The sequence below is a fragment of the Canis lupus genome, chromosome 26 (genome assembly GCF_011100685.1).
Source record: "Canis lupus familiaris isolate Mischka breed German Shepherd chromosome 26, alternate assembly UU_Cfam_GSD_1.0, whole genome shotgun sequence".
NCBI lineage: Eukaryota > Metazoa > Chordata > Mammalia > Carnivora > Canidae > Canis > Canis lupus.
In genome coordinates this window covers 254344-281140 of record NC_049247.1, presented here as the reverse complement: position 1 = coordinate 281140, position 26797 = coordinate 254344, and the positions used below count along the sequence as shown (strand labels likewise).

General features: G+C 44.8%; 1 protein-coding gene across 8 annotated transcripts; it reads right to left on the bottom strand.

Moving 5' to 3' along the window:
* Positions 1 to 508: 508 nt before the first annotated feature.
* Positions 509 to 26730, bottom strand: ZNF605 (zinc finger protein 605). Of its 8 annotated transcripts, none has more exons than XM_038574596.1 (6): positions 26646 to 26730; positions 22366 to 22476; positions 19883 to 20056; positions 11700 to 11820; positions 11375 to 11467; positions 509 to 7319 (listed from the first exon to the last, which is right to left on the bottom strand). In XM_038574596.1, exons 3-6 carry the CDS (start codon positions 19895 to 19897, stop codon positions 5524 to 5526), a joined length of 2025 nt encoding a protein of 674 aa, XP_038430524.1. In that variant the 5' UTR covers positions 19898 to 20056; positions 22366 to 22476; positions 26646 to 26730; the 3' UTR covers positions 509 to 5523. The 8 variants fall into 8 exon arrangements, with proteins under 8 accessions (XP_038430524.1, XP_038430525.1, XP_038430526.1 ...); XM_038574597.1 differs by lacking the exon at positions 26646 to 26730 and adding an exon at positions 26527 to 26558; XM_038574598.1 differs by lacking the exon at positions 26646 to 26730 and adding an exon at positions 26306 to 26428.
* Between the last annotated feature and the right edge of the window lie 67 nt (positions 26731 to 26797).

Below are 26797 nucleotides of genomic sequence, written 5' to 3'. Positions count from 1 at the left end.
CTACTTAAAAATAAAATTGTAAAAAGAGAAAAAAGAAAGAAAACTGCGCCTCCTGTGGGCAGAGCACCCGACCCGGTTTGGGGCATCCAGGCCCATCTTGCAGGCCTGGGTGGTCTGCAAGAAGACACTGTCCATGTGTGCAAGGGGGGTCCGAGTGGGTGACACCCGACACAGAAGGTCAAGGTGCATGCGGCCCACCTCTGTTTTTCTTAGAAGCTGCTCTCTCGGTATAGCTAAACTGTAAGTACCATACTCTTTGAAGCTCAGAGGACTAGGGGAGTCTCCAGGTTGGTTTGTGAGCAGCAGGTTTTACTTCAGCACGAACCCCAGACCCCAGCTGGTGAACCAAGGGCCACCGCCAACAATTGAGTGGAGAGGTACTTTCCTCAGTTTCAGGTGTGTGTGGATGATAAACCTGGACGCTGACTGAGAACTCAGATTTGGTTTGCAATGCTTAGCTGAATGGAGGCTAGAGTTCCCTGTTACCAAGAACCACACACACGCATACTCAATCATTGAACAGTTTACTGAGTAAACATATAGGTACAAAGAATTTGTTTTCCAATACAGCAAAGAGCAGTGTGGCAATAGGTCTGAGCTAGCACAGTTTGTGCTCTCGGTGTACCAGGCAGTGAAGACAGTTCACAGACTGCTCCTCACAAAATGACAGAGGCCCAACCTTTCCCCTTAGTGGTCTGACCTAACCTTGTATGTGAAACATAGCTGGCCAGGAGCTCAGGTGTCCTCACCTGACACACCCTGCTCTGTACAAACATGTGATAGAGTAAGTATACATTAACTTGCTCATTCACTGATAGCTGCCCTGTGATCATCACAGTTTGGAGATAAACCCACAAGCCACTTTGCTGGCTACAGCGGTAGCAAGTCCGTGGTTTAAATGCTCCCTTAACATGACCACTCTAACAAACACCAGAAGTTAATCTGCTTCCCCATCTTCTTGTGAATCTGAGCTTAATGTGGCTTTTCTATAAATTTTAATGACAGGAATGATAGCAGTGCTTTAAATGAGAACTTCAAATGACAAATGTCATTTCATTTGTATTCTTTTCATCTTACCAATGACTGCTTCTAAAGCAATACATTCTGTGTTGGGCACTTGTAATGATGTAGGTGTTGTAAAATACCTAAGTATAATGATTTAGGTATTAACATTGGTGTTCCTGGCTTATTTAATCCTAGCATTCTGGAAGTAACAGTCACAATGACATGAAGTCAAGACTACCCAGATACAATGAGTAATGACTGTGCTCTAAATTGCAAAGACCCCACAACGGAAATAAACAATGATCAGATAGCATCACTAAATCCACAGATGGGGCATGCAATGCTGGAACTTATTACTTGTCATGCTTGTGAGCTGGTAATGAGATGTTACACTGCCTGCTTCTAAGCTGCAGACATCATGAGAGAAAGTTTTCTCTTCTCCTTTTTTTTTAAGATTTTATTTATTCATGAGAGTCACAGAAAGGAGGCAGAGAGACAGGGAGAGGAAGAAGCAGGCTCCTTGCAGGGAGCGCGACATGGGACTTGATCCCCAGACCCCAGCATCACGCCCTGAGCTGAACACAGATGCTTAACCACTGAGCAACCCAGGCGTCCCAAGTTTTCTAAGAGGAGAGTGAGCATGTCCTTGCCTTCACTATGTGACAAATACATGGGGCCCGAGGAGAGCTGTATTGGTAGAAACCATTTTGCTACCAGATATAGAGCACACAGTCCTATTACAGAGAAACTGTTAAAGGTAACTGTCACAGCACTATATTCCAACTACCAAGCCTCGAGACATTGATTTCATTTGCAAGCTAATTCCTTAAAGACAGGACCAGTGTAATACACAAGTTTATAGGCACAGACTGCATTGTGAATGGTGTGTTTCAGGGTTATACAAAATGGAAGACCCGCATGAAAAGCTTCCTCAAAATGCGTATTGAAATGGAAAAGCACCTGGAGAGAAAATGCAGCTGGGTAGCCTGATGGCAATTATTTCCCTTCAAAAGTGCTCTGGGTACCAAGGGAAAAGGACTGGGTGAGAGATAATAAAGAAAGGTGAAATTCTTAAGAGGTGTTTGACAAATGACCACGTATGGGGCTGCTGTGTTGGGGATCATTGGTAGTCTACTTGACTAGACTATGGTGTTGGTGATGGGCAATGGTGTGGAGCTTTAGAGACTCTGGCAATTCTGACTACTGACATGAGAATCTTGTCCATGGACTACAGATTATATAGAATAAAAAGCAGCACAATACGGAATGACGGTATGCACAGCACAATCATTCCTTTCTACCTCATGCAGTAACTGATTATCTTTTTCTTGTTCATACATATTGAACATAATGCCAGTGTGTTTTGTAAATTGCTTGGCTAATCCAGAGATAGCATGAGACTTCATAAATGTTTTAGTTTCTCTTATTGAAGAAGGGTTGGTAATAACTGCAAGACCATTAGATATGTAGCAGATGATAATCTGTGGAGCCATTCACATTTGCAGAACAAAACAAAAAAACACAAAGAACTTTGTAATCTAATTTCTATTGAATTGTTTAAAAACGAAGAGAAAACATTGACACTCAGTATGGGAAATCTTGATAGATATCAGTCTATGCCCTATGAGGCACATGTACCAATAGTTGACACTCAAAATTTTGTTAAATGCTCATCATTTAACATGGCACAGAAAACAAATGGTACACTCAGAATATTAACTCAAGAACATTTAATAGAGGGACTATTTACATATGTGTTCAGAATTAAGGACACCAACCAGAGATGGTAAAGTATCTGAAGAGCAAGGAGAGGGAGGTGTTAACTGAGAAGTCTACAGCCCCAGAGGAGCGCTGCCCAGCAGGAGCTGCAGCCATACAGGCATACACTCGCCCAAAACCAAGGTCCAGTAAGGGGAGCTGGGAGGAATACATGTTCCAGCCTTTCCTCTCCCGCCGGCTGATCTAGCCCCTCCCATGGTTGAGCCTAAGCAGAAAAACTAGTGGGGCAGCCCCTGAGAGTGCAGGGCAGGGAGAAGTAGGTCACAACCAGGACCTATCCAGGTCCAGCCTATGTGCAGTGTAGCTGCTAGAGAGTCACTCTGAGCCTGAGAAACAGGTTTCTAACTCACATCATGCAATCTATTTAACTGTGTTTGAAAATTCATACCTAAGTGTTGTTGTTGTTGTACACTTTACTCCCACAATACATTGTTACTACTTTGGCCTTAAGCAATCAATTACCTTTTTCAAAGATTTAAAAAAAAATCTTTGAATTTGAATAAAAAATCATTTATTGTTTATCCACATATTCATCTTTTCCAGAACTCTTCATTTTGTCCTGTAGACCCACATTTCTATTGAAGATGATTTTCCTGCTGTGCTGAAACTTACTTTAAGGTTTCCTGAAGGAAGGCCTACAGCTAATAAATTCTCTTTGACTTTTTCTGAAAAAGTCTTCTTTTGCTTTCATTTTTGAAAGATGGGTAACAGACAAATGCCAGGTTGCAGGGGTCACTCTGTCTTCTTGCTCAAGTACTTTCTGGGCAGGAGTGTGCTGTCGTTCTCTGCTCTGTGACCATATCCTATCTTTCTCTAGGTGTCTTATAATAGTTCTTCATCAATTTGACTATGATGTCCATTAGCAGGATTTTCTTTACATATCTTGTTTGGGGTTCTTTGAACATCTGAAATATGTGGTGTCACACTTTTCATCCTATGTGTAAACATTTCAGCCATTATTTACTCAAATACTTTCTCATGCCTCTTCCCCATCCTCTCCTACGACTCCACTTCGGATGTATGTTGGTTGTCCCACTGCAACTGACTCCCTCCTCTCTTTTCTTCCAGTCTTTTTTTTCTCTGTGTACAGCAGTTGGACAGTTTTTGTTCGTACTTAAGTTCATCAACGTTTCTTCTTCTTTGTCTGATCTGTTCTTAATTCCATCCAAAGTTGGCTTTTTTTGGTCATTTTTTTAATCCTCAGATACTACTGTTTTCATCTTGAGAAGTTGCACTTGGGCTTTTTTAAAAAAAGATTTCATTTATTTATTCATGAGAGACAGAGAGAGAGAGAGAGAGAGAGAGGCAGAAACACAGGCAGAGAGAGAAGCAGGCTCCATGCAGGGAGCCTGATGTGGGACTTGATCCCGGGACTCCAGGATCATGCCCTGGGCCAAAGGCAGGTGCTAAACTGCTGAGCCACCCAGGGATCCCCACACTTGGGCTTTTTAAAATACATCTTCCACTTCAGGTTTTATCACATTCACATTTTCCTGTGTATTTATAAAAGCTACTTGAACATCTTTATCTAATGCCAACTGTCTTGGTCTCTTTTATGTCTCTTCCTACTGAATCATTTTTTGTCCTGGTTACAAGTTGTATTCATGTAGCTTCTTCGCATGCCAGCTAAGTTTTTGGATGCCACACACTGTGGGTCCTGAGTGGATTTTAATCTAGGGTTAATTACTTCACAAGGTCTACTCTGCTGAGAACCCTACCTGATGCCCCATGTGTTCAAAGCTGGTGGGAACTTTACTCGCAGCCCTGCTTTGATTTCTAGGAACTGTTCAGCCTACTGCTTTCCAGAACTACTTTTTCCTTTCACACATATGCAGATCAGCACTAAACCAAGAGACTCAAGAGGACTCCTTGGATTTCTGCAGCCCTCTTTCTGGAAAGCTCCCTCCTCCCCAGTACCTTTCCCTGCAAATTCTAGCTACCATGGCCTCCCCAAATGCCAAGTCAGTAGTTCTCTTCAACAATACTGCAGCCTGGGAACTGCCACCAGGCACTAGGCTGGGCTGTCATGGGGCTCACCTCACTCTGTCTACCTTCTGCCAGGAATCACAAACTTCTGCCTGCCATAGATTTCAAAACTATCATTTCATTTATGTTTTACAGGTTCTAGCTGTTCAAGGCAGGGGAATTAATCTGTTCCTTGCCATACCACCGTAGCAGAAAGCAGAAGTCTTCATACTTTAAACACATCTACCACTTAAAAAATAACTATTTTAATAAAAACTTAGATACAACAAACACAACGTTAAAGAACTCTTTCAATAGGATCATGCTTATCCAAATTCTTCAAACTAGGACTGCTCTTCTATATTAAAATCTCTAATTCATACTATTCAGTATTTCCTTTGTGTATGCATTCTCTAGTGTACTGTGAGTTATCTTTTCTTCATGAACCCTTTCACTTGCTTTTTACAACGGCCCAGTTTCTCCTTGAGTGTAGTTCCTCTAACAATGAGCTGTCACTTCTGACTACAAGATTCTGTACCACAATATTGATAAGAATTCCATGTTAAGTCAGTAATGTGTAACCAGTTGTGTTTTCTAGGAGAAGGCTCTCTTACACTGTCTACTTCAAAAGATTCCCTCTTTTATCAAGTGTTGGGTGAGACTTGCCTTCCCAGGGCACTGACAGGGTTCCTCCCGTGTATGTGTGTCCTCTGACATGTCAGAAGGCATGATGTCTGATAGGAGATTTTTCACATTCCAGCACTCACATGGTTCCTAGAGTATGTGAGTCCTCTGATGAATCACGAGTTGGGACTTCCTGCTGAAGGCTTTCCCACACTCACTGCACACATAGTATTTATCTCCTGTATGGATTCTCTGATGTCTCATAAGGTGTGACTTTCTGGTAAAAGACTTCCCACATTCACCACATTTATAGGGTCTCTCTCCTGTGTGAATTCTCTGATGTATAACAAGCTGTGCCTTCTCAAAGAAGGCTTTTGCACAATCACTACATCCATAGGTTTTCTCTCCTGTATGATTTCTCTGATGCTTAATGAGCTGCACTTTCTGAACAAAAGCTTTCCCACACTCACTGCATTTATAGGGTTTCTCCCCTGTATGAATTCTCTGATGCCTAAGAAGCTGTGGCTTCCAGGCAAATGCTTTCCTACATTCACCACATTCAAAGGGTTTCTCTCCGGTATGGGTTCTCTGGTGATGAATAAGGCTTGACTTCTCACTGAAGGTTTTCCCACATTCAGTGCACTCATAGGGTTTCTCCCCTGTGTGTGTCCTCTGGTGTGATATCAGGCTGGACTTCTGGGTGAAGGCTTTCCCACACTCACTGCAATCATATGGTTTCTCTCCAGTGTGAGTTCTCTGATGTGTTAGCAGCTGTGACTTCCCAAAGAAGGTTTTTCCGCATTCAACACACCCATAGGGTTTCTCCCCTAAGTGAGTTTTTTGATGTCTGATCAGCTCTGACTTCTTAAAGAATGCTTCCTCACAATCATTGCACTGATAGTTCTTCTCTCCTGTGTGAGTAATTTGATGCTTGAGAAGTTGTGGTTTCCTGATGAAGGCTTCCCCACACTCACTGCACTCATAGGGCTTCTCTCCTGTGTGGATCCTCTGATGCCTGATGAGCAGTGAGTTCCTGCTGAACGCTTTTGTACACTCATTACATGCATATGGTTTCTTCCCTGTGTGAGTCCTCTGATGAGTAATCAGCTGTGACTTCCAGAAGAAGGCTTTCCCACAGTCACTACATTGATAGGGCTTCTCTCCTGTGTGTGTTCTCTGATGTGTAATGAGCTTTAATTTCTGGGAGAAGGCTTTCCCGCAGTCACTGCAGCCATAGGGCTTCTCTACTGTGTGAGTCCTCTGATGTCTTTTAAGTTGTGACTTCCTGCTGAAGGCTTTCCCACATTCACTGCATCCATATGGCTTCTCTCCTGTGTGAGTCCTCTGGTGTAAAATAAGCAGTGACTTCCTACTGAAAGCTTTTTGACATTCACCACACCCATATGGTTTTTCTCCTGAATGAGTCCTTTGATGAATAGTGAGCAATGACTTCTGTGAGAAGGCTTTCCCACATTCACTGCATCCATAGGGCTTCTCTCCTGTGTGAGTTCGCTGATGTATAATGAGCTGTGACTTCTTATTAAAAACGTTGCCACATTCCATGCATAAATGGACTCCTGTATGTGTTATATGGTTTGCATTGGGCCACGACCCTGTACTGCTAGCTTTTCTACATTTACTGCAACCACAGTATGCCATTCCACCATGGGTTCTATCAGCTTTGATATAGAATAAATATTTCTTATTGAGCTCATCAAGCTTTTTTCTTCCATGGTTATTTTTTGGAATAAGAAACTCAAAAGGATGTTTCAAACTTTTTTCACCTGTGCCACATTTATGGGGTCTCATTCCTAAATGAACAAAGTTAATGCTTGAATGAAATATTTTCCTAAAAACATCATATTCATGGCCTCTCTCCATACTTCTAAGCTTGTCTTGATTATCCTGGTGCCACATTTTGAGACTGTTATCTAGCCAGACTTCTTCTAAAAAGGAAAAAAATGAATCATACTGTATAAATCCCCCAACAATTATGCTCATTGAATAAAACTGACATAGAGCCTAGGATCCCAGTTTTAAAAACAAAACTAAACAAAACAAAACAAAATCCTCCAAAATATAATATCTACTTACTGGACATTAAAAATTTTGACATACACTGTATGTTAACTAATTGGAATTTATATAAAAGCTTTAAAACCTTTCTAACAGAAATGAAAACATTTAAAAGTTACAAATGTTTATAAACATAAACTTTAAATGAGAAAAGATGAAATATGCTCAAGAAGCAGTGATCATGAGCGTTTATGCTCAAATACTAGTGATTGATTTACTTACTCGACAACAATCTGATTATCTGCTGTATATACAGAGGGAAGATGAGGGAAGAAAACAGGTAAGCACTCTCTGCGTCAAGAGTCCTCACAATACAGTGAATGCTAAGAGTAACAAGCACACAGAAGAGCAAAACTGGTGTATGCTGTGCTATTAAAGGAGGATCACTGAGTGCAGTGCATAGTAAATACAGGATATCAAGTTTTTATCCAAAAGTCAAGAAACATTAGGTTCCTGAACGATCATTACATTTAAAGAACATTCTCATTTACAATTGTCACCTGAATAACTGACATCACTGACTTCTATTTCTTGGGGTTATCCAAGAGTTCTCCAGAGCTCAGCATCTACACTTTTATTTAGGTTTTTTGACACTTTAACTGAATCTATCATTTATATAATGAACCTACATGTAATCCTGTCAATGAAAATCATTCCAAACCACAAGAACTCTTTAGATAACATTAGGATAGACTTTCTGTTACCTGGTAAGTACAATTTGTGATTTCCACAACATGACCATTTATTAGATATTTTAAAGTGAAGGTTTGTTTATTTTATGATATTCTTTACTAGCTATTGTTAGGTAACATTCCCAGGAGGTACACTGCAAGACAAAAGATTTTGAGAGACTTCAAATAGAAGTCAACTTCTTCTCTGCAGGATTGTGTGTGTGTGTGTGTGTGTGTGTGTAGGGGGCTGTAGGCAGAGACTTATCTAATTCTTGGACATATCAGAATTTCAAAAAAAAGGTCCAATTAGAGCTGCTGATTTAGAAAATAAAAGGACTTCATGTTTCCAGCGTGAGTGGAGGTACTAAAACTATTGAGATGGAAATGACTGAGAAAAAGTTTGGAGATTAATAGCAAGTGTCATACGTAGACATGTAAGTGTGAAATCCACCTAAAGCGTTTATAAAAAATGGTTTCATGAAAGCTGAGTAAAGAAATAAAAACCTTAAATTAGAATCAAAACAATAAATAAAATTAACATATATACAAGTCAATAAATAATATAAAATAATATTCAAGTAGTTCAACTGCATCAAAATATTTAAGAAATAGGGACACCTGGGTGGCTCAGCGGTTGAGTGTCTGTCTTTGGCTCACGGTGTTATCCCAGAGTCCTTGGATTGAGTCCCACATCAGACTTTCTGCATGGAGCCTGCTTCTCCCTCTGTCTATGTCTCTGCCTCTCTGTGTCTCTCATGAATAATTAAATAAAATCTTTAAAAAATATATTTAAGAAATAAAAAACTTTGGGGTGCCTGGGTAGCTCAGTTGGTTGAGCGTCCAACTCTTGATTTCAGCTCAGGTCATTGTCTCAGGGTCCTGGGATTGAGCCTTGTGTCAGGTTCTGTGCTCAGCAGGGAGTCTGCTTGAGATTCTGCTTCTCTCTCTCTCTTTCCCTGTACACCCCGTGCCCTCTCTCTCAAAGAAGAAAAGAAGAAGAAGGGGGAGGGGGAGGGGAGAAGGGGAGGAGGAGGGGGAGGAGGAGGAGAGGGAGGGGGAGGAAGAGAAAGAAGAAATCTTGTCATTTTGGAAAAGAAGTATGTTGTTTCTTACTGGTATTATTCAGGGCCAGGCACAGGTGAACCCACTTGTCTCTGTCATACTCTGGTCCACACTGCCTGCTTTCACTGTAGTTTTCAAACTGATATTCCTACTCCCACTCTTGCTCCCTCCCAGTTCTAGTCTCCAGAGAGCCAGTGAGCTTTAGAAAATGTGATCAGGCTTTTTACTCCCTTGCTGAAAAAAAAAAAAAAAAAGAAAAGAAAAATGCATGCTTTTGTCATGGCTTGTATGTTCTGGCATGCCCTAATCTTTTCCAATCTCTCTGACTTCCTCTCACACTTTTGCTCACTGCTGCTAGCCATACTGAATTCCTTCCCATCCCTTTGAGCCCAGAGGCCTTTCCTGCCTCAGGACCTTTGCAATGGCTGTTCCTTTTATTTGGCATGCTCTTCCTAGTTTTCGGCATGGCTCATTCAAGTGTAAAAATCATTTCGAGGGCATCCTAACAATATACTGTTTATTTCCTTTATAGTACTTATCAAAGAGGTAATCATCTTATTTCTGTGTCCCCCACAAGAGTGTAAACCCTGAGGGCAAGGAATAAGTTTGTACTTGTCACTGATGTGCATCTATACATAGCACAGAGCAAGCCCTCAATACATGTAGGATAAACACTGTTCATTCACAACTGGACTTCTAAAGCAGTTCCCCTCTGTATCATTAATCTTGATAAATAACTTTGCATTTTAATATAAATACTTTTTGCTCAAATACTGAATTATTGAATAAATATAGTTCTGCATTTTATTCTATGTTAAACTTCTCTGTTCCTATTTCATGACTCTTTCTCTATGCCACATAATACTGGTTGTTCTACATTAATGAGTGAATACAAAACCTATCTGCACAGTTAGTATTTTCTAAGCTACACATACCCGGACCTAATCATCCATGGGAATGGAACCTGGACATCTATAATTTGAAGTATTTCCTAAGGTAAGCTGAGACACTTGCTTAGATAAAAACCTTTGCCTTAAAGTAATACTTGATAAGAAAGGTCCTGCCTTACCTGGCCCCACAACACTCACTTAATGAAACATTTAATAATTATACCCTATAAATTCTACAGGGGAGAGAGAATATGTTCCTTGCAGTCTTTCTATGTGTGTGTGGGGGGGAATCATTAGACCTACTTGGTTAAAAATTGGTGAAAAGTCCCAGATAATGTCTGACTAGGGCCAAAGTTCCCATAATGCAATCCTAAGTGGGCAGAGATCACACACTGGGAATCAACACTCCTTGGGTATGAGAAATGGCTCAAACTGAAGAGACACATAGTGTCCACGTGGGGAAAGGATCTGAGGATCAAAGGCTCAAGTGCAGAGAAAAATGTATGAAAGGCTTGGAGGAAGAAACTAGTTTGAATGGAGTTAGCCCTGACTTCTGGCAACAGAAATTAAAAACAAAAAACAAATGGATAAGATGTTGCCATACCATGAGGTCCTCCAACATAAATGTAGTTAAAATATCACACAGCACTTGGGGATTTGAAAATTAGTAGTCTCTTTGAAGGGTTAGTGAGAAGCCTCGAGAAGGTGGACATCAATGCAGTGAAAAGCACCCAGGGAGCTGCCTGCAAAGGGCTTAGTCTACACAGAAGATGGGCGAGGCAAAGTGTCCTCACCAGGCTTACGTTATTTGGTTTTTATTCTACCTGCATGGGTTCATCTTCTACTCTCTATGGGTTTAAATCAGAAATCTGGCAAATTAGAGAAAAGAAAAAAAGAAGGACTCAGTCGGCGTCCCTGTAACAGGAGAAAGTTATGAATTCTTCAGGAGGAAGAAGGAAGCCCACCCCTGCTGGGTGGAAGTGCAGGAGAGGCGGAGGGAGCTGAGGCGGGCTGGGAGGAGGATCCTTGTCCTAAATGCTGGCCACCAGCTCGTGCCGCTGTCTAGGGAAGGGGGAACGTGCCATCACCAGCTCCGCACAAAGAGGACACATCCTGATGTGGAGACCAGGACAGAGCACATTAGAAACCAGGAGAACTCAGGTCACTAGCCCTGAGCCAACTCTAAAGACTTAGGAACTTCCAGCAGTTTTATGAATAACTTTTCAAAACATTATAAGCAACCTATCATCAAAAACCCGAGATTCAATTTGCACTGTACACATACACCTGATTCCCTCTCACCTGCAAAGCTCTGACTTAGAACTTCTTTCTGCACCATCCACGGCTCTTCTTGCTCCCGCTTGAAAATTGCATCAGGTCTGATAATGTGATAACCTGTTCAGTGGAAACACAGACAACTTGGACCCAATTCCTTGCAATGATGGACTCTTAAATATGAAGAATATTCACTGCAAAGGTTGTAAAACAAAGCAAGTGAACCAAAAATCTTTCAATTGGGTATAGAAATTAAAGAATCTTTGACATCTGAAACTTAGGTCCAAAATTAGTAAACATTTTAGAGGCCCCAGTTATTGGATACACACTATTTATATAAGAATATTCTTACCCAAGAAAACTAGATTGCTATAGTTCTCCAACATCACATCTCTGTACAAGTTCTTCTGAGTAGGATTAAGTAGCTGCCACTCCTCCAAAGTGAAGTCCACAGCCACATCCTCAAAGGAGATCTAGAAAAGCATAATCATTGTTATACCTGAGGTAGTCCTCATGGCAGGATATGGGCTTTCTCCTCCAGGGTGGGAGGCAGCCTCGCCCATCTCTGACTCCTGGTGTCTGTGTTTGTGTCATACTCCCCTCCAGAATGTGTGCTGGACTTACTGACTCACTGACGCTGAAGACAACTGCAATAGGATGGCATGTCTGAGATTACTCCCCCATCTTGGGAAGCCTGTCTTGCTCTCTTGGGGGAATTCAGCTGCCACGCAGTGAAGCAGTCCTGTGGCAAGGAACTGAGGTGCACAACTCCCACATGACCAAGCCTGGAGGAGGACCATCTCCCTACTGCACCCTGAATGCCCCACAGCCTGGCCCACCATCCTTGTCACAGGGCCATGTGAAATCCTGAACAGGAACCAGATGTAGGTGCAGCTGGCAAACTTCAACCCAGAGAAACTGTGGGGTAAATGTTTGTGTTTTTAGCCACTGAGGTTAGCGTAATTTGTTACACAGCAATTGATATTTAATATAACATCCTAATCTTACATTATACCTCAAGAGAAACAAATATGTTAAGATATTTATCATTTTGAATTCACTCATCTATCCATCTACCTATCCATTAAGAAATTAGACTACAGGGGATCGGGTGGCGCAGCGGTTTGGCGCCTGCCTTTGGCCCAGGGCGCAATCCTGGAGACCCGGGATCGAATCCCACTCGGGCTCCCAGTGCATGGAGCCTGCTTCTCCCTCTGTCTGTGTCTCTGCCTCTCTCTCTCTCTGTGTGACTATCAGAAAGAAAGAAAGAAAGAAAGAAAGAAAGAAAGAAAGAAAGAAAGAAAGAAAGAAAGAAAGAAAGAAAGAAAGAAAGAAATTAGACTACATTGTGTTTAAGCACAGTGCTTCTCTCTCTCTCTCTTTTTTTAAAGATTTTATTTATTCATGAGACACACAGAGGGCGGGGGGGAGGGGCGCGGAGCAGAGGCACAAGGAGGGAGAAGCAGGCTTCATGCAGGAAGCACAATGTAGGACTTGATCCTGGGACTCCAGGATCATGCCATGAGCCAAAGGTAGATGCCCAACTGCTAAGCCACCCAGGCATCCCAAGCACAGTGCTTCTCAAGGACAGTGCCACTGGTATTTGGGAAGAATTCTTTTCTTTTTTTTTTTTTTTTAAAGATTTATTCATTTATTTATGATAGACATAGAGAGAGAGAGGTAGAGACACAGGCAGAGGGAGAAGCAGGCTCCATGCTGGGAGCCCGACGCGGGACTCCAGGATCGTGCCCTGGGCCGAAGGCAGGCGCTAAACCGCTGAGCCACCCAGGGATACCCTTTGGGAAGAATTCTTATCCGAGTCCCACCTACTGTCAGATATTCCACATGCCTGGCACCCATCTGCCAAACAACAGTCATATTTTTTGGTTTCTGTCTACATCCCTACAACACCCCTCCGTCTGGCTCTGCACCAGACATTATGAGGACTAGCTAGCCCCTTCTGGATCTTCTGGAATACACGTATTGTGCAACTAAGGCTCCCCAAACTATAAGAGGTGCTAGAAATATGAATAGAATAAAAATCATGTTCTTAAAATGTTTCAGTCTTTTCAAGAAAAAAATAAAGTGTCACAGAGGCCATGACACAAGGATATAGAAGGCTTGGGACAAAAGGCAAACGAACAAGTGGGAAAAGAACAATGTTGCAGGATTCACATGACCGGGTTTTGAGACTTCCTATGAAGCCACAGGTACTAAGACAAGGTGGTGTTAGTCAAAGGATAGATACTAGATGAATGCAACAGAAGAGGCAACTTAAAACTAGACCCCCATATGCTCAATTGATTTTTGACAAAAGGCAAAAGCAATTCCATGAAGAAAGGAGTTTTTGCAACAAATGGTGCTAGAACAACTGCATATCCACAAGCAAAAGAATAAACCTCAACACATTCCTCATACTTTATATAAAAATTAATTCAAAATGGATCATAGACCTAAATGGAAAACATAAAACTATAAAGCTCTGGGGAAAAAGAACCTGCATGATCCTGGGTTTGGCAGTGAGTTTTTATTTTTTAAAAGATCTTATTATTTCTTAGAGAGAATGTGCACACTCATGCATAAGCAGGAGGGAGCAAGCAGAGGGAGAAGGAGAAACAGATTCCCCATAGAGCAAGGAGCTTGATGCAGGGCTTGATGCCAGGACCCTGTGATTGTCACCTGAGCTGAAGGCAGACACTTAACCAACTGAGCCACCCAGGTGTGCCAGCAGTTTTTTTTTTTTTAAGTTTGTTTGTTTGTTTGTTTGTTTATTTATTTATTCATTCATTCATGAGAGACACACAGAGAGAGAGGCAGAGACACAGGCAGAGGGAGAAGCAGGCCCCATGCAGGGAGCCCGAGTTGGGACTAGATCCCAGGTCTTCAGGATCAGGCCCTGGGCTGAAGGCAGCACTAAACTGCTGAGCCACCCCGGCTGCCCAGCAGTGAGTTTTTAGATACAACACTAAACATGGGGTCAACTTAAGAAAAAAAAATCAATGAAACAGACATTTACAAAGTTATTTTTTTTTCTATGTGAAAGACACTGTTAAGAGAGAGAATATAGACAAGGCACAGACTATGAGAAAATATTTGAAAAGCACCCATCTGGGGCACCTGGTTGGTTCAGTTGTTGAGTGTCTGCCATCAGCTCAGGGCATGATCCCGGGTCCTGGGATCAAGTTCTGCATTGGGCTCCCCAGGGGGAGCCTGCTTCTTCCTCTGCCTATGTCTCTGCCTCTCGAATGAATGAATGAATGAATGAATGAATAAATAAATAAATAGGGATCCCTGGGTGGCGCAGCGGTTTGGCGCCTGCCTTTGGCCCAGGGCGTGATCCTGGAGACCCGGGATCGAATCCCACGTCGGGCTCCCGGTGCATGGAGCCTGCTTCTCCCTCTGCCTGTGTCTCTGCCTCTCTCTCTCTCTGTGTGACTGTCATAAATAAATAAAAATTAAAAAAAAAAAAAAGGGCATCTCTTGAAGAAAGGGAAATACATCAAAAATAAACTACTGGGACTTCATCAAATAAAAACCTTCTGCACAGTGAAGGAAACAATCACCAAAACTACAAGAAAACCTACAGAATGGGAGAAGACATTTGTAAATGAAACATCTGATAAAGGGTTAGTATTCAGAGTATATAGAACTCAATACCAGAACTGATATAACTCAATACCCCAAAAAGCAAATAATCTAATTCAAAAATGGGCAGAAGACATAGACATGCCTCCAAAGACAACATCCAGATTGCCAACAGACACATGAAAAGATGCTCAACATTTCATCTCAGGGAGGTGAAAATCAAAACTACAATGAGATTATCACCTCACACCTGTCAGGATGGCTAAAATCAACACAGGAAACAACAGGTGTTGGAGAGGATGCAGAGAAAGGGGAGCCCTCGTGCACTGCTAGTGGGAATGCAAGCTGGTGCAGCCACTCTGGAAAACAGTATGGAGGTTCCTCAGAAAGTTAAAAATAGAGCTACCCTAGAATCCATTAATCACATTACTGGGTATTTACTCAACGAATACAAAATCAGTAATTGAAAGTAATACATGCACCCCAATGTTTTTGCAGCATTATCTACAATAGCCAACATGTGGAAAAGCAGTGTCTATGGACGGACGAATGGATAAAGAAGAGGTGGTGTGTACACACACTGGAACATTACTCAGCCATCAGAAAGAGTGAGATCTTACCATTTGCAACAACATGGATGGAACTAGAGGGTATTGTGCTAAGTGAAATAAGTCAGTCGGAGAAAGATAATACCATCTGATTTCACTCATATGTGGAATTGTAGAAACAAAACAAGCAAAGGAAAAAAGAGAAACAATCCAGGAAACAGACCCTTCACTGTAGAGAACTGTGGTCAGCAAGGGGGAGGAGGACTGCACTAGGTCCAGGGGATGAAGCGCACACAGACCATGGGGAGCACAGAGGGATGTGTGGAAGTGCTGAGTCACTACACTGTGCGCCCCAAACATAACACCGCATGTTAGCTACACTGGAATTAAAAATAAAAACTTAATGGGAAAAAAAAAAAAAAGTCCTCATGTGCTCTCTTCTGCATCACATATACTAAAAAAAAAAAAAAAAAAAACCCTCTTATTTAAATACAATGAACAAAAAAGATGAGCAGAAGATCTGAACACAGGGGTGTGTGGGTGGCTCAGTGGTTGGGTGTCTGCTCAGGGTGGTTCTGAGATTGAGTCCCACATCAGGCTCCCTGCATGGAGCCTTCTCCCTCTGCCTCTGCCTCTGTCTCTCTCTGTCTCTCATGAAGAAATAAATAAAATCTTAAAAAAAAGATCTTAACACACATTTCACCAAAAGATATATAGATAAAAAATAAACATGAAAAGATGTTTAGCATTATTTATCAATAGGGAAATATGAATTAAAAGTATAATGAGATGTTACCACATACCTATTAGAATTGCTAACATTAATTTTAAAAACCCACACAGTGACAAATGCCAGTGAGGACGCGCAGCAGCAGCAGCAGTAGCACTCATGCACTGAAGGTGGGAACGGAGAAATGGCGCAGTGACCTTGGAAGATGTTATGGAAGCTCCCCAGAAAGCTGAGCACTGATGACCGCACAGCCCAACAATTCTAATTCCAGGTGCCTGCCCAAGTACACTGAAAACTTCTGCTCATCTCAAGATTTCTGTTCAAACTATATGCAGGTGAACATGACAGTTACAAAGTAGAAGCAAGTAAGGTGTCCTTCAAAAGTGGAAGGCTAAGCAAAATGGTGTGTTCATATAATGGGATACTATTTGGAGACACTGCTCAGTGATAGTAAAGACTGTTTCAGACATGGACGATCTCAACGATAGGAGTGAAAAGTGCCAGAATCAGAAGGTTACATGCTCTAACATTCCGGGAAAGGCTGAAGTCTGTCACTTCCCATTGACCAAGGACACGTCAGTTGGGGTCACGCGTTGGAGATGCAGGAGGACCAGACTCAGGGAATGTCTCTGGAGAACTGGAATTGTTCCAAGTCCTGACTGTGATGTTGATAACGTAAATTTACACACACCCTAAAACTCAGGAGGAGTCAGGTTCCTGGTTAAAAACTAGGATTTTGGGGGACCCTTGAGTGGCTCAGTTGTTGATTGTCTGCCTTCGGCTCAGGGCATGATCCCAGGTCTGGGGATCAAGTCCTGCATCGGGCTCCCTGTGAGGAACCTGCTTCTCCCTCTGCCTCTGTCTCTGCCTCTCTCTGTGTGTCTCTCTCATCAATCAATAAATAAAATCTTAAAAACACAAAAAAACAAAAACAAAACAAACCAAAAAAAACCCTAGGATTTTTCAGTCCCAACCTCAGGCAAACCAAAGCCTTTACCTGATGGGCTGCCCAGGGGAAGCTGCCCTCCCCACACCAGACGTGGCACCACAGGCTCCAAAGCACTATTATTCTGGTCCTCCTCACTGAATGTGTTACTGGTACTGACTTCATGCCTGTGTAGACTCTTGCCAGCCTTTGGCCCCAGGCCCAGATGGCAGCAGCCACAGCTAGGGCCATGAGAGTGGGTATGTGGAAGACTGACCTGCCTTCCTTGTGGGCCCTAGCTCAGACCCCAGGTGAGCTTCAGAGTGGCATATAAAACAAGCCCTCCTACAGGAATGACCCTTTTGGATAGAAGTAAGTTCTGCTCTTCATAAGCTTGTGGCTACCCATGTCGATGCTCACCAAAAAGGCCCCTATACTGGCCAACAACCTTGCTCCAATCAACTAAACGTGGAGACTGAAACTGATCCCACCACACAGCACACGAGGCTAGCCTGTGGCACAGACTCAGATGCCAGCTGGGCATGTGTGCACATGCTGCCCGTGCCATCAGGAGATGCTGAAACAGCACAAAACACACATGTAGGCTTCCACACGCTGCTCAAGCTAGCAACACTGCCCAGAGACAAGTTCTCGGGCCAATGGGTCAGGATGTTCTGGACAGGTAGATCTCATTGGGCCTTCTGTCCCTTATATGCCTTTTTTACTAGATGTGACTGCAGTGGACACTCTCTTGAAGTCTGGTCAACCATCCCCATGGGTTCTGCTGACTTGGGCCACACTATACAGGCCTTCCATAACCACATTTGTTCCTTTCTGGGGGTCTCCTCAATTCATTGCATCTGAGAATAGCCCAAGATTAGCCATGAGGCTGTTTTAGTGGACAGTTAAAGACAAGATTTATGTGGCTGACTAAAGGGGTCAACATAATCCCAGCCCCAATTACACAGCTCAAGAGAACAACCTGGGACCCCCATGCAGCATTTCCCCAAAAGGATGCTTGTCTTTGCTGCCTTCACATACACACCCATCTTTTCCAGTTGCTGATGGCTCAGGCTCCATGGCAGGCACTGCACAAGGCTTCCATCCCCTATCACCTCTTCCTGAAGGTTTAATGAACATGAGACTATGCAAAGTCATTTAAAATCATTTGAGAATTCTGGACATGGAGGTACCTGTATTTAGTTAGCCAATCCCCCCCCCCCCTTTTTTTTAAAGATTTTATTTATTTTAATTGGGAGAGAGAGAGAGCAAGATAGAGAGCACAAGCAGGGGCAGCAGCAGAAGGAGGGGAGAAGCAGACTCCTCACTGAGTAGGAAGCCCAATGTGGGGCTTGATCCCAGGACTCCGAGATCATGGCCTTCACCAATGGAGCCACCCAGGTGCCCTGCTAGCCAATTCTTAAACATGATGCATCTTTCTGGTTAAGTTACATAATATTTGCCCTTCATGCATACAATCAATCTTTCCAGACAATGGGTGTGGATGAAAACAGGAGATGAACTTTTAAAAAGTTTTGATTACTAAATGGGACACACTGATACTAGCAACAGAAGAATAAAACCAGAATAACCCTAGCACCCGGGGAAGTGTGGCATTGAATGATATGAATGATCTTTGTTTTTTGGACCTGCTCCTGAAAGCTTTCCCATCCTACTGGAAAAAAAAAAAAAGAAACAACTTCCACCCTGGAGGCTATGTTAACCCTGTGGGGGCACCCTCTGTAAGCTCTTTGTTGCCAGGAGACCCACCTGTGTCCTCTAGGACTGCACTGCTGACTTGTACCCCAGCCATCAGGGACACTCTCCATTTCTCGAGTCAAAAAAGCAGAAAGAGGGGCACCTGGGTGGCTCAGTGGTTGAGCGTCTGCCTTCGGCTCAGGTCATGATCCCAGGGTCCTGAGATCGAGTCCCACATCGGGCTCCCTGCATGAAGCCTGCTTCTCCCTCTGCCTGTGTCTCTGCCTCTGTCTCTCTCATGAATAAATAAAAAATATTAAAAAAAAAAACAAAAACAAAAGAAACAAACAAAAAGCAGAAAGGGCTAAAGGTCTAGAATACCACCATGCCCAGCTTTTGCCAATAGAAGCAGAAACATTTCTTCCTAAAATGTACCAAAATTCCAACTGACAGAATATTTATGGGGCCATTTGAAGGTTTTGTAATGATCAGTTCTGCCAGATGACTTTGGTTTGTTTCCTACAGCTAGAATATAAGTAAGATAGGTGGTCCAGGCCCACAGGTTTGGTCCTGTAACAACTGTGTTCTGAGTTTTACTTTAGATTCACATTGAGGAACACTGTTAAACAGCACTGGGAAATAAGTTTATTTATTACAGGGTTTACTTAGGACTTTGTCCACTCTATCACCCACATAAACAGTTATCAAAGTACCGTCTGTGTAAGTAACCATTAGGAAGGGGTTGCTTGCACTGAGTAGCTAGTCTGCTTTTGTCAGAGGAAACAAGCACTCCACTGCTTCCCTTCCTGTCTCCACTGTGGGAATATTTGAGGACGGCCTGCAGCTCACCTCTAGCAATGAAGTACCTTGTCTCCTAAGTATCCATGCTTTGACTTTAAGATTTCTGTATGATTCCATAATCCACTTTGCTCTCTGACACCTTCTTTCCAAGTTGATATTTTCTGATTACGATTTAAATGTATTTAGTACTTTCCCATGAGCTTTGTCACATCTATGGGAAAAAAACTATTGGAGAACAAATAACTCACCTGTGACTTGATCATTTTCTGCTGCTTGGAAAATCTGCTCGTTCTGTGACTTCTCTCCGTCCTGACGCTCTGCAGAGGCCTCTGGTCAAATGTCTGTAAACTGACAAGGCACCCCTAGTCCTGAGGCCTCTTCTTCCTTTTCACACATGAGTTATCATGTCCCTCAATCACGGCCTGGAGATGCAGTGGGAATTTTCTTTTAGATGACGTAATTACTGTGGGAATCTAATCTTGGTTCTCTCTCACTGGGAAATCAAACAACTTGAACCAGGCTAGGGGTAAGCAGCAGGATGCAAGATGAGTTACCGGCCAAGTCTGCCTCTGGCCATGTCTGCACCACACACTGCAGCCCTGGCTCCCAACATAAATGCCATATTCAGGCCACTTGCTTTAGGGCTTCAGCCAAACACCCTCAGAGGAGTATCATCAAACCAAGATGCACTGCAGACATCAACAAAATCCAGAAATAGCACCCTGGCTCACTCATTCTGCAGCCGTATTTCTGGGGGGCAATTACATGAAATTCTTGGGGCAGGTGCTATAGAGTAAAATGCAACTCATTTCTAGGCAGGATGGTAAACAGAAGACGCCTTTTAGATCAAGATGATGAAGTCGCCTGGGGTGCTAGCTCCCTACTCCGAAATTAGCCCAGGAACAAAAGGAAAGCCTTGACCAGAGGAGCCAACAGAAATAGTAAAAAGAAGAGAGGCCGCGGAGGAGACTGAGGCTTGTGTGTGGGTACGTGTCCTTCCCCTGAGAAACCAGCAGGAACCGCCAGGCCACATTTCCAAGGCATAATGGAGGCAGATCAAAATCCCCGAAGAGCTGCCCTTCCTCATCTCCCACACTCCTCTGTGCCCCAAGGACAATGCTCCAAAATCTGCTTCTTTGTGAGGGTCTACGTCACTGACTAGAGATGCCTGATGGGGCGGTGGGACACAGGGCTGTCTGCGGTGCTGGCGCCGGTGCTCTTCCCAGCCCTTCCCGAGTGCAGGTCACCAGAGCTCGTGGGACAGCAGCTAACACCTCTGGGGGAATATGAGCTCAGAGGCCAGTAAGGGTGAACATAACATAAAAACTAGATAACAAATGAGTTCTCCCTCATGCAGAAAAGGGAAAGAGAGTCCCTTCCGAGTCCTACTCAAAGAGCACTTTAGGAAACCCGTAATTGGGATCCCTGGGTGGCGCAGCAGGTTTAGCGCCTGCCTTTGGCCCAGGGCGCGATCCTGGAGACCCGGGATCGAATCCCACGTCGGGCTCCCGGTGCATGGAGCCTGCTTCTCCCTCTGCCTGTGTCTCTGCCTCTCTCTCACTGTGTGCCTATCATAAATTAAAAAAAAAAAAGAAAGAAAGAAAGAAAACCCGTAATTGTATATTCTTTCTCTGCCCCTTTGAATGTGTGTAAATCCTTCCTAAAGCTAAATAAGCCTGGTCCAGTTCCAGTTCCAAATTGTCCTTCCCCAGGACCTGGGAGCTCTCTCTTTGAAGTTGTCCAGGAAGACAGGCTCCCATTTCCCATGTCAGGAAGTCAGAACCCTCACCGAGTATGGACTGGCACCTGGCTTCCAGGTGTAAAACTACTTTAAAACTGGGATCCCTGGGTGGCGCATAGGTTTAGCGCCTGCCTTCGGCCGGGGGCGCGATCCTGGAGACCCGGGATCGAATCCCACGTCGGGCTCCCGGTGCATGGAGCCTGCTTCTGTCTCTGCCTCTCTCTCTCTCTCTCTCTCTCTCTCTCTCTCTGTGTGACTATCATAAATAAATAAAAATTAAAAAAAAAAAAAACTACTTTAAAACTACTTCCTATCACAAAGACACAAGGAGTCTACTTTTCCTCTTGACAAAGGCCTCCCTAAGTACCGGGAACATGCAGTGTGCACTATGTGTGACAACCTATCATTTATCCTGAGAATATGTGTGTAATGGGTTACACCTGCCTAGCTATACAGAGAAGACTGAGCTTTCTTTCCGTCTCTGTAATCTCCTCAGCAGGTTGCCTGCAAAGCTCACTGTATTCTCATTTAAAGTTTAATTTTTATTCAACAATAAAACTTTTTCTTTTTCTTCTGCTTTTGTTAAAGAGATTTTTGGGTTGGTGGGTTTGGATTTTAATTATTTCCTCAACAGGCCAAATAACCGCATAACTGAGTAAAACTGCTATTTTAAAAAGGTTTTAAGAGGGATGCCTGGGTGGCTCAGTGGTTGAGCATCTGCCTTCGGCTCAGAGCGTGATCCTGGAGTTCCAGGATCGAGTCCCGCATCAGTTTCCCCTCCAGGAGCCTGCTTCTCCCTCTATGTCTCTGCCTCTCTCTGTGTCTCTCATGAATACATAAGTAAAATCTTTAAAAAAATAAAAAGTTTTTACGAAATTGCAAACTACGTAACAGGTATGTTGGGCAGAGTTATTGGAAAAAACAAAAGCAAGATTTCAGGTAAGTATAATAAACAAAAAATACTCCATCTTGATGTGTACACACACTTACACTTTGAATTCCTTCCTTCATGTACCAAGTCATGAACCAGTTATGAGATGAAAGCCAAGGACTTGACAGGCGTGAAATTGCAGAGATGTTATTTCCCTCCTGAGAACATACCTGAAAGGAAATGTCCAAAAATCACCATCCCCAGTATACCACAGGACGAGAGGGACAAACTCCAGCTTTTGTAGCAACCCTGCCAGGGGAGACTTGTCGGCGCTGGCAGGGGGCCCCTGTAGGCCAGGAGCGGCAGCTGAGCCCAGCGGTGCGCCCCGCTGGTCTCCGCAGGCTGATGGGCTGCTCAGGAAGGCCAAACCTGGTGAACAGGTCTGTGGGTTCCTTTCCAGAAAATAAACTGAACAAAGGGAGGATAGAGTTCCTGCAGAAGCTGCAGAGCAAGAGCTCTTTGTCTCACTGAAGCATAGGGAGGCTGTCCCCAATGTCCCAGTGGACAGAGAAGTCAGCCTGGATATTAGCCCACTGCCGGCTTGACCCCAGGGCAGCTAACCAGAGCAGAGCCACGGCGCCAGCCCCTCCCAGGCATTTACTACCTACTCCAGCTTGGCCAAGGGCTGTGCTCAGCACCACATGCTCCAGGGCCCCCCCACAGCTCAGGCAGCGGAGCTGGGCCCTGTGCACACAGAGCAGAGTCAGAAGAGAAACACTGAGCACCACTTGGCTCTAACTGACCCTGTGGGTCAACTTGTGGCGGCATCACCTGACAGCCTTAAATGTCTCCTTCTCTGTCACTGAGAGGACGGAGGTCCCCATGTTAACATTGGGGGCTCTTGTGGAGCAGTCAGGAACCACGGTCTAGACAGACAGGATGGATTGTGAATTTTGACCCAAGCAGTGGGAGGAGCAGAGCAAGGGCATCTAGACCAGGAGGAATGGCTGGCAGCACAAAAAGAGAAGGATAACACAAGTCTCGCCCACTTGTAGGGTGTTGACACAAAGTCAGACCCCCAGAATGAAACTGAACTCCATTTAAGTCCAGTGTGAAAGAGTGTATATGGCTCCAGGGCAAATCTCAGGAAAAAACGTTCTGGAAGAGCAGAGCATCTCCACAGGTAGATGCCCAGGGTGCTCCTCCAGGCTCCTGGACACTGGTAGGGGGTCTCAGGAAGCCCTGAGAAAATGAGTGTGAGAAGTTATTGCTACCCAAACCTGGGCTTCCTGGGATCAAGACCCTCCTGCCCTGGAAGCTATTTAGTTCGGATCCCTTTTGGGTTGATGCACAGATCTTCTCTGTCACCTCTGGAAAAGGGAATGTGCCAACTATACTAATATCCAAAACTGTCACTCTGGCTTCCTCCTCCAGGATCCTGACATTCTCCTGCACTCTGCTCTCAGTCACATCAAATCTCTCTCATACTGTGAGGACACACACACCCTTACAAATACACATGTTCGGGAACCCTGGGTGGCGCAGCGGCTTAGCGCCTGCCTTTGGCCCAGGGCGCGATCCTGGAGACCCGGGATCAAATCCCACGTCGGGCTCCCGGTGCATGGAGCCTGCTTCTCCCTCTGCCTATGTCTCTGCCTCTCTCTCTCTCTCTGTGTGACTATCATAAATAAATAAAAAAATTTAAAAAATACACATGTTCACACATGTTCATTCATTCACATGTACATATATGCACTCACACACTCAGATGCACACATACTCATGCTCACACACACATGTACTCAAGTTCTCACATTCAAAATATACACAGGCTCACAAATACACACATGGTCACACACATATACATACACATACATTCACATGTATTCATGCACTCGCATTCACATATACACATGCTCACACGTACACACATAGTCACACACACATAAACGTTCACACACTCCCATGTACACATTCATGCATTCCCATGTACACATGCTCACACTCATATGTTCAACATTCCCATGTGCACACGTTCACATGCACATATATGTTCACACCTACACACTTAAATGTAGAGCTCATACTCACATGTGCTCTCTCATATATACACATGCTCACATATGCTCACTCACATGTACACACCTTCACACACGTGCTTACACTCACATGTACACAGATGCTCACAGTCTCATCTACTGACCAGGAAAGCATCAATTTGCTGAACACCTCTTACTAGCAGGCTGTTCTGAACACATGGGAGAGACCACTGAACAAGACAGACAGGGTCCCTGCTCTCTAAGAAAGACATTCTAAGATAGGAAACAAGCAAATAAAAGAATTTCAGACTGTGAGAGTGCTTGGAAAAAAAATTTTAAATACGACAGTGGGATGGATGGATAGAGGATACTCTCTCACACAGTTGGAAAAGGCCTCCTGGAAATCAAGGACTTTTAGCTGAGCCCAGAAGAGAGGTAGGAACCCACTGGGGAAGGCTGTGGGAGGATCAAGCCCACAAAGGAGCACCACACTCAGAGGGCTGGAGCTAGACAGGGATGGAGAAGGGCAAGGAGGCTGAGCCAGCATGGGGTAGGACCTACAGCCACCAGGGTCACAGAGAACACTGAAATAAGGAGCTGTCACAGACCAACAATGTAATGTGCTAAGTGAGAAGGACCAAGAACAAAAAAGAATATAGTCATTCAACAGAAGTCACTACATCAGAGTCTTGCCTGAGTCAATGCATGACCACCCAAACCCACAAACACAATTCATGTCCTATCACCAAAGATGGTCTCAGTCCCACACAGCCCCTCCACCAGATCTGGAATAGACTGAAACCCCCTGCCACCTCAGCCATGGACGGAACTTCAGCTCTCAGAGGCTCCCGTGTACCCACACTGACTGCCTGAGACTTCTCCAGGCCCTTGCTCACTGAACACAACAGAGCCGTCATGAGTCTCCAATCTACACAGCCACTGAGCATCACAAGCCCCACTATCACTTCCCCCACTTGCCCATCATCCCACCAGGACCCCAGCTTCCGGTTTTACAGGCTGTGCCTCCAGGACCTCTTACACATACATATCCCCAGTGACTCTTTCAGCAAAGCCCCCTATCAACCCGAGTGACAAAACCAACACACAGGAGTATACAAGTCAGGAAAATCCAAGTCTCTCCACAGCCCTGCCCCCAATCAGATATCCACAGGACTCTTTACTCCTGATCATTCCAGTCTCTTCCTTGCTCAGCCCCATGCACCAACCCTAACCCTAACCCTAGAGGCCCCCTGACTGCTTATGACAGCACAGTCCCTCATCACAGGCTTCTCACCACTGAGGCCAAAAAACCCATTACTGGTTCCCTCACACTCCCACCCAATAATCTCGACAGAGTCTGTTCTATTCGTTGACCAGTAGTGGAGTCAGTGAGATCCTCAACACTGAGTCCCCATGAACCACCCCAGGACTCCAGTCCTTCCTCCTCCAGTTATCCATCCACTCAACAGTGCCCCAGTCACTGTTCCCACAGAGCCCCCTCAGGCTTGCTAGCCCCCATCACTATACCTAAGGCACACCCAATCCCTCATTATCCAGAAGCCCCAACCATTCACCTCCCATGATACCTCACTTTCTAGTATAGCCCATGCTTACCCACCATCGACTAACACCCCTGCAGGTGCTCCTAATCATTACCTGAAAGGGCCACCAACTCTGCATAAACCCACATACCCTGGTACCTCCAACTAATACTCCCACCGTCTGCTGCTTCACAGCCCCTAGTGGGCCACCCATCCACTTGCATCAGATGCCTTGTGAACGCCACACATTTTGTCCTGATTGATCAGCGGGAACTTCGGTCCAGCGCTTCCAGTCAATAAAGTCCTCGGCCCATCGATTCCGAGCCCTCGGAACGCCCCCAAACGGATTCCCACAACAGCACCCCAAGGCACACTCGGCCCATCCCACAGCCCAGAGGACTGCGTCCAGGGGATCCTGCACCCCCGATCCCTTCCCCTCCCCTCTTAACACGATTACCCCAGAGACCGCCAGTACCCACTTAACTCCCTCGGTCGGCTTCACCAACACTGGTCCCGTCCAAGCCCCAGGTCCCTGATTTATCAGACACGCCAGCATCTTGGCCCTCCGGTGGCCCTAGCGACACGACCCCCCCCCAGCGGCCTCATCACGGCCACAGCAGGCGGCCCCCACCGCCGCCCCCTTCCTTCGCGCCCCCAGTCGCTCCCACGCCCGATCCTTCACTCCGGATCATCCTCGCACCGGGCTCCGGAGCCAGTTCGCTCGTGCGCCGAGGTCACCGCGGGGCCCGCACCGACACCTAGGCCGCCCCGGCCGCCCCGGCCCCGCAGCCTCGCCGCCCCGCCCCCCGCCGCACACACCCTCCAGCTCAGGCCCACCGCGCCGGGGCTCACGCGGCCGACCGCGGAAGTGCGCGTGCAGAACTACATCCCCCAGAGTGCCGCTCGCCCCGGAACTACATCTCCCAGAGGGCTCTGCGGCGCGCCTTTTCCGATTGGCAGGGCTGAGGTTC

Excerpts from the sequence above, each read along its gene's own strand:
- ZNF605 (XM_038574593.1), bottom strand. The coding sequence starts at position 22,398 with ATGACTTGGTACATGAAGGAAGGAATTCAAAGT. Across the intron at positions 11,468-11,699 it reads TAGCAATCTAGTTTTCTTGG|GTTATCACATTATCAGACCT; the intron begins GTAAGAATATTC and ends TCCACTGAACAG. Across the intron at positions 7,320-11,374 it reads TCTAAGTCAGAGCTTTGCAG|AAGAAGTCTGGCTAGATAAC; the intron begins GTGAGAGGGAAT and ends TTTCCTTTTTAG.